This window comes from Mirounga leonina, unplaced genomic scaffold (genome assembly GCF_011800145.1).
Source record: "Mirounga leonina isolate KUSES-001 unplaced genomic scaffold, KU_Mleo_1.0 Mir_151, whole genome shotgun sequence".
Lineage (NCBI taxonomy): Eukaryota > Metazoa > Chordata > Mammalia > Carnivora > Phocidae > Mirounga > Mirounga leonina.
Genome location: NW_023270377.1, coordinates 7,736,614 through 7,752,732, shown reverse-complemented (window position 1 = coordinate 7,752,732; position 16,119 = coordinate 7,736,614). Strand labels below are relative to the sequence as shown.

The 16,119-nt window shown below is 50.2% G+C and overlaps 1 protein-coding gene and 1 long non-coding RNA gene across 2 annotated transcripts in view; one reads left to right on the top strand and one right to left on the bottom strand.

Annotated features, from left to right (window-relative positions):
* The window catches only part of LOC118011949, a 45,460-nt gene that overhangs the window by 18,226 nt on the left and 11,115 nt on the right, over positions 1–16,119 (bottom strand). The window lies entirely within an intron of this gene.
* On the top strand, positions 13,326–15,284 carry TEX44 (testis expressed 44). Its single transcript, XM_035006891.1, has one exon. The coding sequence runs from the start codon at positions 14,166–14,168 to the stop codon at positions 15,282–15,284; it is 1,119 nt and encodes a 372-aa protein (XP_034862782.1). The 5' UTR covers positions 13,326–14,165.

Genomic DNA, 16,119 nt, shown 5'->3' with positions numbered 1-16,119 from the left:
AAATAAATAAATAAATAAATAAATAAATAAATAAATAAATAAATAAATAAATAAAAATCTTTAAAAGAAAATGTGGCAGCGCGGCCTGCAGGATGCCCTACGGACAGACGGAGCAAAGCTGGCTCCATGCAGGGTGGCAGCTATAAATGGGAGGGGTAGCTCAAGGCTCTGCCCCCTCAACACGCACCCCCATTCCCCAGCCCTGTACCCTGTAGATGACTAGCAGATGGCCGGGGCTGGGAAAGAGCTGCGAAGCCTGAGGGCAAAGCCCTGTGACCCCCACCCCCACCACACCCCATGGTTTGGCCTCTGGCTGGCCCTATCTGTAAGTCTTGCCAACATCCTAGATTCTGGGAACCTGCACACTCCTGGGAAGGTGCATTTGGCGCACGGGGCTGTGTTGTGACAACAGGTAGGTAACTTATCTCTCAACTTGGGTAATACAGCTTTTGCAAGGAGACATCTATCTTTAACCTCTTTGAGATTCTATATGAGAGCCTAATCCTGTGCTCAAGGATTTGTTATTCATCAGCCGGAGCAAAAAAAAAAAAAATTTGCCCATGATCCACCGTTATTCATCAGTACTTTGCCATAACAAAGTACCATAGACTGGGAGGTCTTGAACAACAGAAATAGATTTTCTCACAGTTCTGGAGGCAGAAGTCAGAAATTGAGGTGTTGGCAGAGTTGTTTCCCTCTGAGGGCTAAAAAAGGAGGGCTGTTCCCCACCTCTCCTTGGTTTATAGATGGTCTTCATGTTCACATGCCCTTCTCCCCTCAGTGTGTGTCTTTGTCCAAATTTCCTCTTCTTATAAGGACACCAGTCATATTGGATTAAAGACCACCCTAATGACCTCATTCTAACTTAATTACCTCTTTAAAAGCCCACTCTCCAAACACAATCTGAGGTACTGGGGGTTAGGACTTCACCATGTGAATTTTGAGGGGATACAATTTAGTCCAGAACAGACACCCAGGAGTAACATGAGGATGGGGGGTGGGACTTGTGGGCAGAGGGATCACAGTTTGATTCTGATCTCTCAAAGCTAGTCTACACCAGGGCCCCCTCAGGGTGCTGCATGGCCATCAGCCCAGCCTCTGAGGAGGCTGGGTGGCCCACTCCTTCTTCCTGGGCCCTCAGGCACTTGCCCAGAGTCCTCTTACTGCAGCCGGCAGGCCAAACCAGAGAGTGGAGAGGCATCAGGGTGGACCCTGGAGCTGTCTGAGGGGGTGTACATGTGGTTTGGGGAGAGTTAAAGTACCCCCTTTGTTTTGAAGATAGAGGTGGGAGGGATAGTCTCTCAGTTCAGTTAGTCTTCCGCTCTGGAGTGGGTGTTTGGGTGGCCCCAGGAATCCTATTTGCATACAGGGCGCAGACTTCTGGGAAGTTGGGAAGAAGGAATTTATTTTAACTTGCAAATTTGTTCTAATACTTAAAGTGATATTTACTTGTTGTTGAAGGATAAATGAATCATATAAATTAAAAATGCACAAAAGCTTGAAAGAAAAAAAATTTGCCCATGATCCACCAAAACTAAAAGTCTCTGACACTGGCTAGTCATTTGATATTTGACAGTATCATGTGCTTTCAGGATGTTCTCTTAATGCAAGGAAGAAATGATATTACTATAGAAAAAATTAGAAAATGCAGTTCACCAAAAGATAGCAATTTTATTAAGTCACTTATAAACCCACCACCTAAAGAGATCTTTTTTTTTTTATCTTATATTTCTTAGACTACTAATACAGTCAAATATTTTCTCATGTTTATTAGTTACTTAGATTTTTTTGGTGAATAGTCTTTTCTTGTCTTTTGCATACTGTGTTATTGGGTATTAATGGTATCTTATCAATCTCTTTGGAAGCTCTATTTAGTAAAAAGTTCCTGAACAAGCCCCCCACCCCTCAAATGTGCTACTTTTGCATATAGACTATTTTGAGCTGAAGGTAATCAAGACCCTGTGGGCTCAAGAGAAACTTTTGCCCCTTCCTTAATTACCTAGAAGAATCTAAATTGGGGGTCTTTCCCAGAATAAGAGTTATTACCAGAGATAAATCTTATCTGAGTGACCCATCTGTATAGCAGGGCAAACATCTAATTACCAAACATCTGCTCTTCTTCTTAATGCCCTGTGAATTGCCTTCCTCCTCTTTGAAGCCCTAGGCCCCTATCCCATTCCTTAGCTCAGGATGGCATGTATACCTCATTTTACCTTTCTGTTCTTGAATCTTTCATGTATGTGGGGTTCCTGCAATTAAAGTTTTATTTTCTCCTGTTAATCTGTTTCATGTCAATTTAATTCTTAGAACAGCCAGAAGAACCTTACAAGAGTAGAGGAAAGTTTTTCCTCCCCAACAATAGTACAGATGCTAACCCTCTGTGGTATTTGTAGCAAATATTTTTACCCAGATTGTGGTTTGCTCTTGTTTTTTAGACCTGTGTCTATTTTTTCCCTTTGAAAATTCTTTACTGGCTTTTATGTTTAGAAAGTACTTCTCCTTCCCAAAATGAACTCTTTTCTTTTAGTTTACTTATGACCTCTCTCTTTTTTCTTTCTTTGCATTTACCTCTTTAAAATCTGGAAGTGAAGGGCTCCTGCATGGCTCAGTCAGTTAAGCATCTGCCTTCAGCTCAGGTCATGATCTTGGGGTTCTGGGATCAAGCCCCATGTCAGGCTCCCTGCTTGGTGGGGAGTCTGCTCCTCCCTCTTCTTTGGACCCTCCCCACTGCTCATGCCCTCTCTCTCTGTCTCTCAAATAAATAAATAAAATCTTTAAAAAAAATAAAATAAAATAAAATCTGGGAGTGAAAGTGAGAAATTTACCCAAGGTTTTCCAAACACTTAACCAATTGCCCCAGCACCACTTTGTACCTCGGCCCTCCACTGCCCCTGCTCTCTGTGTCCCAGCTACAAGCCAGCCTAAAGGAGCACACCCTCCCCCAGGGCCTGCAGTCCCCTGGCTGTCAGCACTCACACAAAAGCACTCGAAAACAAGTGTGATTTTTGATGTTGTGGAGAAGGTGAGGAGTTTACCTTGGAGAACCCCACACAAAGAACTTAAAAATTCCCTATAGAGATTTCTGTTCTCCTGAGCCTCCCCGGCTCCACCCCTGGGGGGCCTGACCTTGCCTCCCTTCTCAGGGCTGCCACTTGTAACTTGGCATTCCTTTCTCAGGAAGTTCAAAACCTTCACTCTTTCTCTCCTGCAGAACAAATTGGCTGGTATGGCTCCTGGCCCAAACCCAGCTCTTTCTAAACAAAGACCTTCAGCTAACAGCACCCACCTCCTTAGAAAGCAGAGTGGCAATTGTTTTTTGTCCCTTGAGAATTCCTTTGGGGTCTCAGTCCCCACACCATGGGGCTTATTAACCTATTCCAAACAAATCAATCCAGTGTACGTTTAAGTGGAATTCCCATACCATCTGCTAATGGAGCTCTAGGGTGCTCCATCTCTTCAGTGTCTTCAACATGCAGGAAGTGGGAGTTCTAGAAGATGTAGAATCTGGAGCCCCTCCCTTGGAGCACCAATATTCAAAGAAGCTACCCTGGGAGCTGAGAGCTAGGACCGAGCACCTGGGGAGCAGCCAGCCAAAGAGTCAGAACCCCAGGGCCTTTCCCAGGTCCCTAAGTTGGTCTCACTGGCAGGCAGGGTCCATGCGCACCACCCTCCTCAAGGTGGGCGGGGTCAGGGGGGACATGGGGCCAGGGCAGCAGAGCTTCAGAAGGCTCCAGGCCCACACTCCCGGGAGCAGCCATGGGAGCCTGGGGCGGCAACAGCCAGAGCAGTGACCACGTGAACAGCGCCCATCACAGCAGGCATAGAGAGCGGGTGGCAGCCTTAGGGACTCTGAGATAGGGGAGAGGACTGGTGCCCCCCCCCCCCCATGTGATTGCACAGGCTTGTGGAGGCAAATTCTGACTTGGATCAGTACAGTGGTTAAGGATCATACGGTAGTTAAGAGCGCAGCCTTAGGGGCTTGGCCAGATGGCCTGGCTCACATCTCAGCTCTTGCCCTGACTGAGCCACACTTTCTTCATCTATAAAATGGGATAATGGTGCTTACCACAGGCCTTGTGGGGAGGATTAAGTAGTGTTGTGTCTGTGCGTATGTTGAGAGTGAAGACCCAATACCTGGTCATCACTGTTAGCTGCTCTCACAGTTCCAGAGGCCAGAGGTCTGAAATCACAGTGTCTGCAGGGTTATACCCCCTCTGAACACTCTAGGGTAGAATCCTTCTTTGCCTCTTGCAGCTTCCGGTGGTTTCTGGCGTTCCTCGACTTAGATCACTCCAATCAATATCTTCACATGGCTGTCTTCCCTGTGCCTGGTCTCCCTTCCCCTTCTCCCATATTGCGTCATTTGTACCCGAGGGATTTTAATTTATGGAGGTGATTGAAAGATGACCCAGAGAGGTCATTGCCATTAAAAGAATGTGTTACTCACACTTCCTGAGAGAAGGGGCATGCCCCGCCACACAGGGCCACATGGGAAACATCAGGTGGTCAGGAGGCAGAAGACAGGAGCAAGGGGAAGGCACAGGCCAGAGTCTTAACTGGAGTTTCTTCAGGAAGGGCAAAGCAAGGCAGAGTAAAGAGTTTAAGAATGGCTAGTTTGAATAATTCCAACAGGCTTTGGGCTCTAGGAGTGGTCTCTAGCTGCTGGTACCTGGTCCTGGGGTGACTTGGGGCAGGGGCAATACTGGCTTGATGTGTAAGAGATAAGAAGGTGGGTGGGGGCTCAGCCTTAGATAGCCCATCTGCCCCAGAAAGGAGAGTTCCTGGCAAGCTGACTTGCAGGAGAGAGGTAAATACTCTGGCCAATAGTTTGACCCTGTGATTGATAGATGCTAAACAGACTTACAGAATCTAAGAAAACACAGGACACTTCTCTTTTCTTATAAAGACACTAGTCATTGGATTTAGGACCTACCTTAATTCTGGATGATCTCAAGACCCTTAATTTAATTATGTCTGCAAAGACCCTCTTTCCAAAGAAGGTCACATTCACAGGTTCCAGGGGTTAGGATAGGGGCATATCTTTGGGGGCCCCACAATTCAACCCACGATAGATGCCAATTGACTAGATTGGTTTATGGTTCTCTTCCTTAGTGTAGACTCTGGGGAGAAATGACAGCTTTTGCGTTTTTTGATGAGCCCTACAGTGCTCCTTCCATAGTGGTGGCTTTGGCTCAATGCCAGTGCCAGGGAAGAATCCAAGGAAGGCTGTGGGAGGGACCCTATGGGGTGATTTCTGGACCAGTGTGGGCAGAAGTCTTGGGATGGAGAAGTCTGAAGCTCAGGCAGAAGGGAGATGACTTGAGAGCAGTAGTCATGGTAGCCAGAGGCCCCAGGGTGTTCTGGAGAGGTAGGATTGTGGGTCCTCCACAGCTTAGGTTCCTTGAATGACTTTCATGCTAGAGATGCTGTTCCTTAAGGTGGCTTTGGTTGCTATAACAGAAAGCCCTGGATCAATTTCCTGAAACAACTTGGAAAAAAAATCACCTCTCATCACAGGAAATCTAGTGGCTAGGTGGCTGCCGGTATAGTTTGATCAAGCCTTTGCCCTACTTTACAATCCCCCCGGTGCTCCCCCCCCTTTTTTTGGGGGTTTTTTTTTTTTTTTTTTTTTTTTTTTAGGCCAGGTGCCCTCATGGTTACAAGAGACCCAACTAAATGTGATCATGTACAAGAGCAGAGGAGGACTACCTCTTCCTGGGTCTCCTAATAAGTAAGGAAACCTCCCAGAGTCTCCAAAAGAACTCACCTCACTCTCATGACTCCATGGCCAGCACTGCATGAAGGCCTGTGCCTGATGCAGTGACCCCTCCAGGAAACAGCTTCGGTCATCAGGCCCATCCCTAGAGCTGGACTGGGGCCAGACCGTCTCCCCACTGCACACCCTCCTGGCTTTGGGTGCTCCAAACAGATGACTCCCATCACCCACCCACTAGTCAGCGGAGGGTCGAGGGCAAGCCTACCTCAAAGGGGAAAGGTGCTGGGGAGGGGCAGGGCTTGTTGCTACCAGAATCCCCGGGGAGCCTGGCAAAAGCACATTGTACTGGAACACACCCCATCCCTCCCAGTGCGGGCAAAGTGAATTATTCATTCACTGCAGCAACTACAGGAATATTACTCATGGGGCAGGGGATGGATTTCTAGTGAGTGAGGTCTGGGGAATGACCTGGGAGTCGCCACGGGCAGGCAGCCCCTCCGAGGGAATCTTGGGCTCATTTGGTGAAGAGACTCCTGGAAAGAGCAAATCATCCATGAGCCCTGATGGCAGGCAGCCTGTCCAAAAAAGATGGCTCATCGCCATCATGGACATGCTGCCCAGCGCTCCCCGAGGCTCTGTGCTTCCTGAGAGCATTATCTCATCCCCTCCTTGCATTCGTACATCCGTGCTGCCGGGCCCACCCCAGCTGGAACTGAGGAGTCAGCACAGACCGCACAGGTTAGGGACTCAGTCCCACAGGACTGCCCCCACTCCAGACGCCAGCAGCAAATGGGTCCCCAGGCCACCTGCACTTCTGCCTGGTCCCCTCAGGTTCACTAGAAAGAGTCACAGAACTTAGGAAAACACTGTACTCTGGACTACAGTTCAGTACAAAGGATACAAATGAATAGCCAGATGGAGAGGTACATAGGGCGAGGTCGGGAAGGGTGCCCAGGGGCAGGAGCCTCTGTCCCCAAAGAGTTGGGGTGACCACCCACCCTGCATGGGGATGTGTTCACCAGTCCAGAAGCTCCCTTTTCAGAGTTTTTATTAAAGTTCCATTGTGCAGACATGACTGGTTAAATCATCGGCCTTTCATGATTAACTCAAGCTCCGGCCCCTTTCCATCCCCAGGTCAGGGGCTGGGGCTGCACGTTCCACAGGCTTGTTTTCTCTGGAGACAAGTCCCATCCCGAAGCTCTCTGGCCACCTCATTACCACAAACTCAGGTATGGTCAGAAGGGGCTCCTCATGAATAACACAAGACACTCCTACCAACAAATTCCGCAGGCTTTAGGAGCTCTGGGCCAGGAACCCAGGACAAAGAGCAAATACATATTTTTCATTATACCACAGCTAAAGACTATTGCTCTCCCCAGTTTCCAGACGGAGGGACCGAAGCACAGAGATTTTAAGTGACTTGCCTTAGTTACACAGCTCATTACAACAGCAGGATCTGAGCCCAGGTGGCCCCCCTTGGTTCCTCAGAAGGGAACCCTGAGGCCTGTCCACTTCAGAGGGCAGGGCGCACAGCCTCCCTGTTGGGAAAAGATTGTAATCTGATTCAGTAGTGTGCCCGTAAACCACCAGTTCCCTGGGAACAAACAAAACCCTGATTGGGGCGCCTGGGTGGCTCAGTCGTTGAGCGTCTGCCTTCGGCTCAGGTCATGATCTCAGGGTCCTGGGATCGAGCCCCTCATCGGGCCCCTCATCGAGCCCCAGCATTGGGCTCCCTGATCAGTGGGGAGCCTGCTTCTCCCTCTCCTTCTGCCCCTCCCCTCCCCGCTCGTACTCTCTCTCTTTCTCAAATAAATAAATAAAACCTTAAAAAAAAAAAACCCTGATTGATAGCCACTTTCCATGGTGTGAATAATCCCACCGAGGCTGGTTTCCAGCTGCCCGCCTGACCTTGCTGGGAAGAAAAGCGCTCAGTGGGCCGGTTATGGGGCCTGAGGTTATGGGGAAGCAGTCACTTCTGGGTCCGATTCCAACAGCAACACTCCAAGGCAGGCAGAAGCTTCCTATTATCATGTGACTTTAACCCCCAACCAAGGATGAGTAGACAGCCAGTTGTCTCTCTGGTTTGATGGGCAGAGCCTTGCTGGAACCCTTCACACTGATGGGGGGCAGCCCACCCAGGGCCCCAGCTTGTGGGTTAAACTCTCTACACACAGCGCCCTGTATTGGACCCTAAGGCCACAGCTCCTGTTCTGACATTAGAAAGTCCCCAACCCCTGACCTCAGCCTATACTCCAATCCCCACCTCCATTCCTGGTTAAGTTTACCCTTCTAGAACCTCGAGATCTCCCATTCGTCGTAGCTCAGCTATGTACTTAATCTATCGTGAACAGTATTTAATCAGGCATTTCTGTGTGTTTGAAGGATGTGCGTGTATGTGTGTATGAGTTTGTATGGGCTGGGATAACAGACTTCCCACCCACTGAGCCCACCTTATTGCTTAGGGTGATTTTTCTTTTTATTATTTACCTAATTCTTTTTTTTTTTTTTAAGATTTCATTCACTTATTTATTTAGAGAGAGCATGTGAGTGGGGAGAGGGACAGAGGGAGAGAGGGAGAGAATCTCAAGCAGACTCCCCGCTGAGCACAGAGCCCACGGGGCCGGGGGTGGGGTGTTGATCCCACGACCTTGAGATCATGACCTTAGCCTAAATCAAGAGTCGGACACTCAACAGCCTGAACCATCCAGGCGCCCCTTTAATTATTTCTTATATGTATTTCCTGATTTTGTTACAGTAATCGGAATAGCTGCTGGGCAATTGGCTTTATTTCCTGTCAGCTTGTCCCCAGTGGACCCCCTTTTACATGTCTGTGCTCACCATACAGTGGATCTTGTCTGTGTTTCCCACCCAGCATGCATCTGCCTTCTTTTGGTCACAGCACCCCAAAATCCTTTGGAGACCCATTCAGCTACCCCTTGTAGGCCGTCCGTGTCAGTGGGGCTGACCCCACGCCCCCACGCCAGGCCCGACCAACCAGGATGCAGTCCCTGGGCTGTAGAGATGGCTTCAGAAGCCCACAAGGCTCAGGCCTGAGGTTTGCCGAATCCACGTAACTAGCAGTGCCGCTCATGGGCCCAGAGCTGTTGGCAGCCTGAGCTGGATGACATCTTCCTACAAATCTAGCACCAGCCAAGAGAGGGGAGACAGAAGATTGAATCTTGACATTACCATTGAGCCCTGCTGTAGGGAAGTTTTCCCTTCGACTTTATAGGTTTCTGCGAACCAACAAATTCATTTTTTATTATTATCTTGAGCTTAAGCCAGTCTGAGCTGGGTTTCCATCACTGCCAGCTGAGAGTGTTGGCAAATACACATAGTGTGCGTGCAATAATGTATCCTGCTTTTTAGAGTAATAGTATTTAACAAGCATTTTCCCATGTGTCTATGTAGGCTTTATACAGCTGCATAATGGTCCCTAAACTGGGGTTACCCTAAAGTGAGAACATTTATTTATTTAATAGGAGAGTCATTGTCCCTACAAAACAGGAATGGGAAAGAAATCAAAGGCAACATTTTTTTAAGATTTTGTTTATTTACTTAGAGAGAGAGAGAGAGAGCACAAAGGGAGGGGCAGAAGCAGAGGGAGAGAATCTCAAGCAGACTCCCCGCTGAGAGTGGAGCCCAATGCCGGGCTTGATCCCAGGACCCTGAGATCATAACCTGAGCTGAAACCAAGAGTCAGACACGTAACCACCTGCTCACCCAGGCGCCCCCAAAGGCAACATTTCTGAAACTAATTTCCTCCTCTGAACACTACTTAATAAAGGCAAGAAACTTTTGAACTAAATTAAGGGAAAAAACTCTTAGATATATTTTCTCTCATATATGTGTGCATATATATATATATATTACGTATAACAGAATAGATACACATTATGTTCTATATCAATACTGTTTAATATTTATGTGTAAATAAATAATATTTTTGTCTCCAAATTTTAATAATCCTCTGCTCTTTGACGTTAATCCCTCTTTATTCTACTTTATCTTTCCTTGCCACAGATTTTTAAGGCATGTGAGATTTAACAAAGCTAAGTGTAAATTACAACGTATAGAATCAAAGTCGAACTCCAATAGAAGGCGGGGACAAGGAGCTTGGCTTCAGTGCCTATGAAGAGTGCCTGATGGTCTTAGTGGGCCACAGGCTGTCCATGAAGTGACATCAAGAACTTACTAACTAGAGGCAGGGCCGGGGGGTGGGGGGCGGTCTGCGCTCTGGAGTCAGGCAGCTGTCATTGAACTTGCTGTGCACTTAGTTTCTCTAAGTCTTAGAGACTTCTCTAAGTCTTCTAAATTCCACTCAATACCTTCCGTTGCATCTCATTGGCCAGAAGCTCTTACCTAGCTGTGGGGAAGGCTGGGCAATGTATTCCTTTGGCTGAGCACATAGCCACCCTGAATAAAATCGGGATTGTGATACTAAAGAAGAAGGGCTACTAGGATGAGCAACTAGCAGTCTGCTCCGTGATTCTTTCACAAGGTACAAGTTTGTACCAATTGGTCCCTCCCACCCCAACAAACTTGGGTTTGCCCTCTGACCTCTGACATGGCAGCAGGGTATTCATGGGGAGAAGAAATGCTTAATGAGCATTGAACCTGGTGCCCGGGAGAAGTGACACCAGCTGTTACCTACTGATGTGATGCGATTATGGTAGACCTCTGTCTGCATTATCCAGTGTCCTTACCATGCCAGTCATCCAGTATTTTTACTCTCCCACCCTGGATATAAGATGGCATTGGAGAGGGGCGCCTGGGTGGCTCAGTCGTTGAGTGTCTGCCTTCGGCTCGGGTCATGATCCCAGGGTCCTGGGATCGAGCCCCGCATCGGGCTCCCTGCTCAGCGGGAAGCCTGTTTCTCCCTCTCCCGTTCCCCCTGCTTGTGTTCCTGCTCTCACTGTCTCTCTCTCTGTCAAATAAATAAAATCTTTAAAAAAAAAAAAAAAAGATGGCATTGGAGAGCTCGTGTTCCAAAGCCAGACAAAGTGCAAAACCCAGATTCAGTGCTTATTAATAGTGTGACTTTGCATGAGTCACTTCTTCCCTCTGAGGCTCAGCTTCCCCGTGTGTAAAATGGGTATAATAATAGATGTATACCTACCTAAAGACAACAAAGTAGTTGGAAGGATTAGATGCTTGGCTCCTTCTCCCGCCTGTGGCAAGTAGTCACTAACTGTTAGCTGAGAACCCCAGGGGAAGCACAAGTGTGACAGGCTGCAACCTTCCACTCCAGCCCCCTTCTTAACAAAGAGCATAAGCCCCAGTTATTACCTGGGTCTGCACTTTTCCAAAGGATACTCAGGGGTTTATAGCTCTCTTGTTATTCTCCGCCCTTCCAGCCCAGCTGAGCAGGAAGATGGAGATTGTTCATCCTGTGTCACAAGGAGCGCAGGGAATATAGCCTGCGATGTGTGGCTGTGCCCGGCATTCATGCCCAGGTCCCACGCTGGCCACCCCTCAGACGCCAGACCCGGATCTGCATTCCCCCCTCATCTGCCCTCGCACTTAGGGAGTGACAGCCCTGATGATATTAAATGTTTGCTTGGCCACACCCTTAGTGTCCCCTTCCAAACACACTTGCTCAAAATGGAAAGATATTCCCCCCCCAAAAAAGGTGGGGGGCACTCAGTTGGCTCAGTCAGTTTCAGCTCAGGTCCTGATCTCAGGCTCATGAGATCAAGCCCTGCATGGGGCCCCGTGCTCAGCACTGAGTCTGCTTGTCCCTTTCCTTCCCCCTCTGCTCTGCCCCTGGCGCGCGCTCTCTCTCAAATAAATAAATTAAATATTTTTAAAAATGGAAAGATATGCCATGCTTACGGATTGGAAGAATTAATATTGTTAAAATGGGGGTGCCTGGTTGCCTCAGTTGGTAGAGCATGTGACTCTTGATCTTAGGGTCATGAGTTCAAGCCCCACATTGGGCCTAGAGTTTACTAAAAAATGTCCATGCAGCCCAAAGCAATGTACAGATTAAATGTAATCCTTATCAAAATATCAACAGCATTTTCCACAGAACTAGAACCAATAATAGTAAAATTTGTATGGAACCACAGAGGACCCTGAATAGCCAAAGCAATCTTGAGAAAGAACAACAGAGCTGGGAACGCCTGGGTGGCTCAACTGGTTAAGCATCTATCTTCCGCTCAGGTCATGATCCCAGGGTCCTGGGATCGAGTCCCACATCGGGCTCCCGGCTCAGCAGGGAGTCTGCTTCTCCCTCTACTTGTGTGCTCTCTCTTTCTCTCTCTCTCTCTCTGACAGATAAATAAATAAAATCTTTAAAAAAAATAAAATAAAAAAAATAGAACAAAGCGGGAGGCATCACAATCCCAAGATACACAACAAAGCTATAGTAATCAAAACAGTGTGGTACTGGCAAGAAAATAGACACAGAGATCAATGGAACAGAATAGAGACCCCAGAAATAAATACACGCTTATATGGTCACTTAATCTACAACAAAGGAGGCAAGAATATACAATGGGGAAAAGACGGTCTCTTTAAAAAATGGTGCTGGGGGGGGTGCCTGGGTGGCTCAGTCATTAAGCGTCTGCCTTCGGCTCAGGTCATGATCCCAGGGTCCTGGGATCGAGCCCCACATCGGGCTCCTTGCTCCGCGGGAAGCCTGCTTCTCCCTCTCCCACTCCCCCTGCTTGTGTTCCCTCTCTCGCTGTGTCTCTCTCTGTCAAATAAATAAACAAAATCTTTAAAAAAAAAAAAAAGAAGAAGAAGCAAGACGAAAACACACAGGAGGGAAACTCCTGGGATTCTTTTTCTAGGGATGTAAATCATATGTGCAAATAAAATGCCTCAGTGGAAAAAAAAAAAGAAAGAAAGAAAGAAACTGCTTCAATTTCTTCCAATTTCATCACTCGCAAGTTCTACCTTCTGGAAAACACTAGAACACTAACCCAATTCAGCTAAGTTTTTTGCCACTTTATAAAAAACAAGGATCCCCTTTCCTCCCGTTTCCAATAACATGTTCCTCGTTTCCATCTGAGACCCTGTCAAAATGCCTTTACCATCCATATTTCTCCCAACGTTCAGTCCAGGATTATTAGGGGTTCTCGGAGAAAACTGAGGCTTTCTCTCCAGAGCTCTCCTTCCCTTTCCAGCTCTCTCCAGAATCACCCTTAAAGATCTTCACATCAGTGAAGGCTTTTCTGAGCATGGAGCTCAGACACTTCCAGCTTCTGCCTGAGACCCCGTTCCAGAGCTGTGTCCACATGCTTGGGTGCAGCAGCCCCCCACTTCTCAGCACATATTTCTATCTTAGTCTAGTTGGGGGGCTATTACAGAACACCATGGACTGCGGCAGGTTGGGGGCAGGGGGTGCCTATAAATAACAGAATTTTTTTTTTAAGTAAACCACGCCCACCGTGGGGCTCAAACTCACGACCCTGAGATCAAGAGTCACACACTCCACTGACTGAGCCAGCCAGGCACCCCAACAGAAATTTATTTCTCACAGTTCTGGAAGCTGGGAAGTCCAAGATCAAGGCACACGCCGTTCAGTGTCTGGTGAGGACCCGCTTCCTGGTTTGTAGATCGCCCCCTTCCGGCTGCATTTTACATGGAGGAGGGGGCCAGACAGCTCTTTTTATAAGGGCAGCAACGCTGTTCACAAGGGCCCCACCCTCATGACCTAAGCACCTCCAAATACTATTACATTGGGGATTAGCTTTCAACCTACGAATTTTGGGGTGGGACACATTCAGTCTATGGCGCCCCATAACCAAAGATGGTTATTGCTGGGAGCTGCCCAGGCCCTTAGTCTTCACTTATTTCTCCTCACCACCGCTGGGAAACTGACTCTCTGCCGAAAGACTGGCCAAATCCGGGTCCTGAGTCACCAGTGTGGACAGAGAGGTGCTGGGACTGGTTCCTTCTAACATTTAGATAAATGTTAATAAATAACATGTTAATAAATAAATGTTCATCGATAAATCGCCAGACCCGTCCCATGATTCCTGTGGGCACCAGCCCCTGCATCTATATGCACACCTCCACTTTTCCCCAAAACATTTGCCTTTCTCTCCTCATGTACCTGCAAACTCAGCTGTAAATTATCCCGTGGGGCGCCTGGGTGGCCCAGTCGGTTGAGCGTCTGCCTTCGGCTCAGGTCATGATCCCGGGGTCCTGGGATCGAGCCTGCTCCACGGGGAGCCTGCTTCTCCCTCTCCGCACTGCTGGTGCGCTCTCTCTCTCCCGCTGTCTCCCTCTCTCTCCGATAAATACATAAAATCTTTAATAAATAAAGTGTCCTATGGACTCAGCCCACTAGGGCAGCCCCTCCAGAGGTTCAGGACCTCGCTGCACAAGTACCTATGACATCGCTAGCTGCCTACAGCCCCCTGTGACCTCGCTGCCTGAACAAGGCGAGCAGGGCCGTGGCCACTCCCTCAGCCAGCACAAGTGACCGAGGGTCCAGATGACCAGCAGACCCTCGGGAGAGGCCAGAGATGCCAGCATCCGCACACATGGCGACAGCAGACCCACGGACGGTCTTACTGAGGGGTCCCCACATCAGGTCCCCCTCCCTGCAGATGCCCCAGTGGCTAACGGTGCTTTAGCGTCATCCGTCGAGTCGGTGACCTCCAAACCCACATCAGCGTCTGGGGATGAGGACAGGCCTGAAGCTGCTGAAAGGCACAGCCGGGAGCCCACGGAGGCCTCAAGTGCTCGGCAAACGTCCACGAGCCCCCAGGACCCAGCACGCGACAGACCGGTGCAAGACCCGGGCGTGACTCAGAGCCTTCAGACGTCCCTGCGTGACTCCCTGGCGGAAGAGACACGGCAGATGGCAGGTACCCCGGGCGGAGAACGAGAGTCAGCTCCGACTACCCCAAGGACTAAGGTTCAGCTCCGCGGTAGCGTGGACGCTCAGCCCATCGTGAGCGCGGCAGACGTGGATGGCGAGCTTGGCAGTCAGGCCACCAGCACCACCGAAACTGTTGAGGAGGGACCGGAGGGTCCGGAGGCCTTGAACGCGGACACTGAAGCTTTGCCAGGAGCCGGGTCCCGGCGAGTGACTGCGGGGGATTTGGAGGACCGCTCGGGAGACCTGCAGGCTCAGCAGTTGCCTCCTTCCCCGGGAGGCAGCACCCCGCCCTCGCCTGGCCCCCAAGAGGCGGCCCTGGGGAGGGGGTCCCTAGACTCCAGGCTTTACGAGGCCAACGAGGAGAACACCTACATGCGCTCCATGACCAGCTTGCTGGGCGGAGGTGGGGGGTCCATCAGCTCCCTGGCAGACGTCCTGGTGTGGTCTGAGACCACCGTGGGCATGGCCACGGCTCTCCTGGCCTCCGGCCACAGCTCTGTGACCGACCTGCTGTACAGCACTGGGCCCAGCCTGCGCTCCGTCTCCAGCATCCTGGGGAGCACCTTCTCCTCTGGGCTGATGGCCGGGACTAGCTCGGCCCTGCGCTCCGTCACCCACGTGCTGGAGACGGTGGAGCAGAGGACTGTAGAGGGTGTCCGCTCGGTCATGCGCTTCCTGACCAGCCACCTTCTTCCCGGCCAGGCCCACGCCGGCCCAAACTCTGAGTAGCCCCACGGAGGGAGCCCCGAAGGACTGGCTCAGCAGCCTCTGAGAGCCCTGGCACCCTCAGGCCGGCTCCCTTGCCCACCCCTGCCCCAGCTGGCTCTCCCCAGATCGGACAATAAAGCACCGGCGAGCGTTTATTTTCTAAGCGCAGAAAGGTGTCCCCTGAGGGCTTCTCGGGTTGTCCTGTTCAGGGGGCCTGGGGGATGAAGTCCAGAAAGAGCAGAGCCTGGCAGGATGGGGGTGCCAGGCGTGGGGGCCTCAGACCTGCAAACATTGACCCTGGCTGGACCTCCAACCAGGTGAGTGCGTTCCTGAGGCAGTGAGACCTGCCCCTTCCCCAGGGTCTGCCGGTGTAGCGGGCTGGGGGGGCCCCTGCTGGTGTAACGGGCTGGGAGGGCCCTTCTGGCGTAATGGGCTGGGGGGGCCCTGCTGGCGTAACAGGCTGGGGGAGCCCTGCTGGTGTAACGGGCTGGGGGGGCCCTGCCGGCACTGCGGGCTGGGACCCCCCAGTGAGGTTGAGAGGACGGAGCCAGACCAATGTGGGTTCACACCCCAGTGCTGTTACTGATCCTGGGCAAGTCGCTTCACCCTCTGAACTTCCGATTCTCACCCATAGGACGGAGAAGGGGCCCACACGGTGAGGATGTTTAGGAGACGTAAGGGAAACGAGGCAGGGCCTACCTCGCGGCGTCTGGCACCTAACGAGCGCACACGTTACAGCCGCCGTCTCTCCTCCAGCAGGCCGGGCAGGAGCAGGAGCAGGATCTAGGCAGGGGGGCCAACTGTCCCGGTTTGCCTGAGACTAAGAGGGTTCCTGGGATGTGGGACTTTCAGATGT

Coding starts and splice junctions, on each gene's coding strand:
- TEX44 (XM_035006891.1), top strand. CDS start 14,166: ATGACCAGCAGACCCTCGGGAGAGGCCAGAGATGCCAGCATCCGCACA.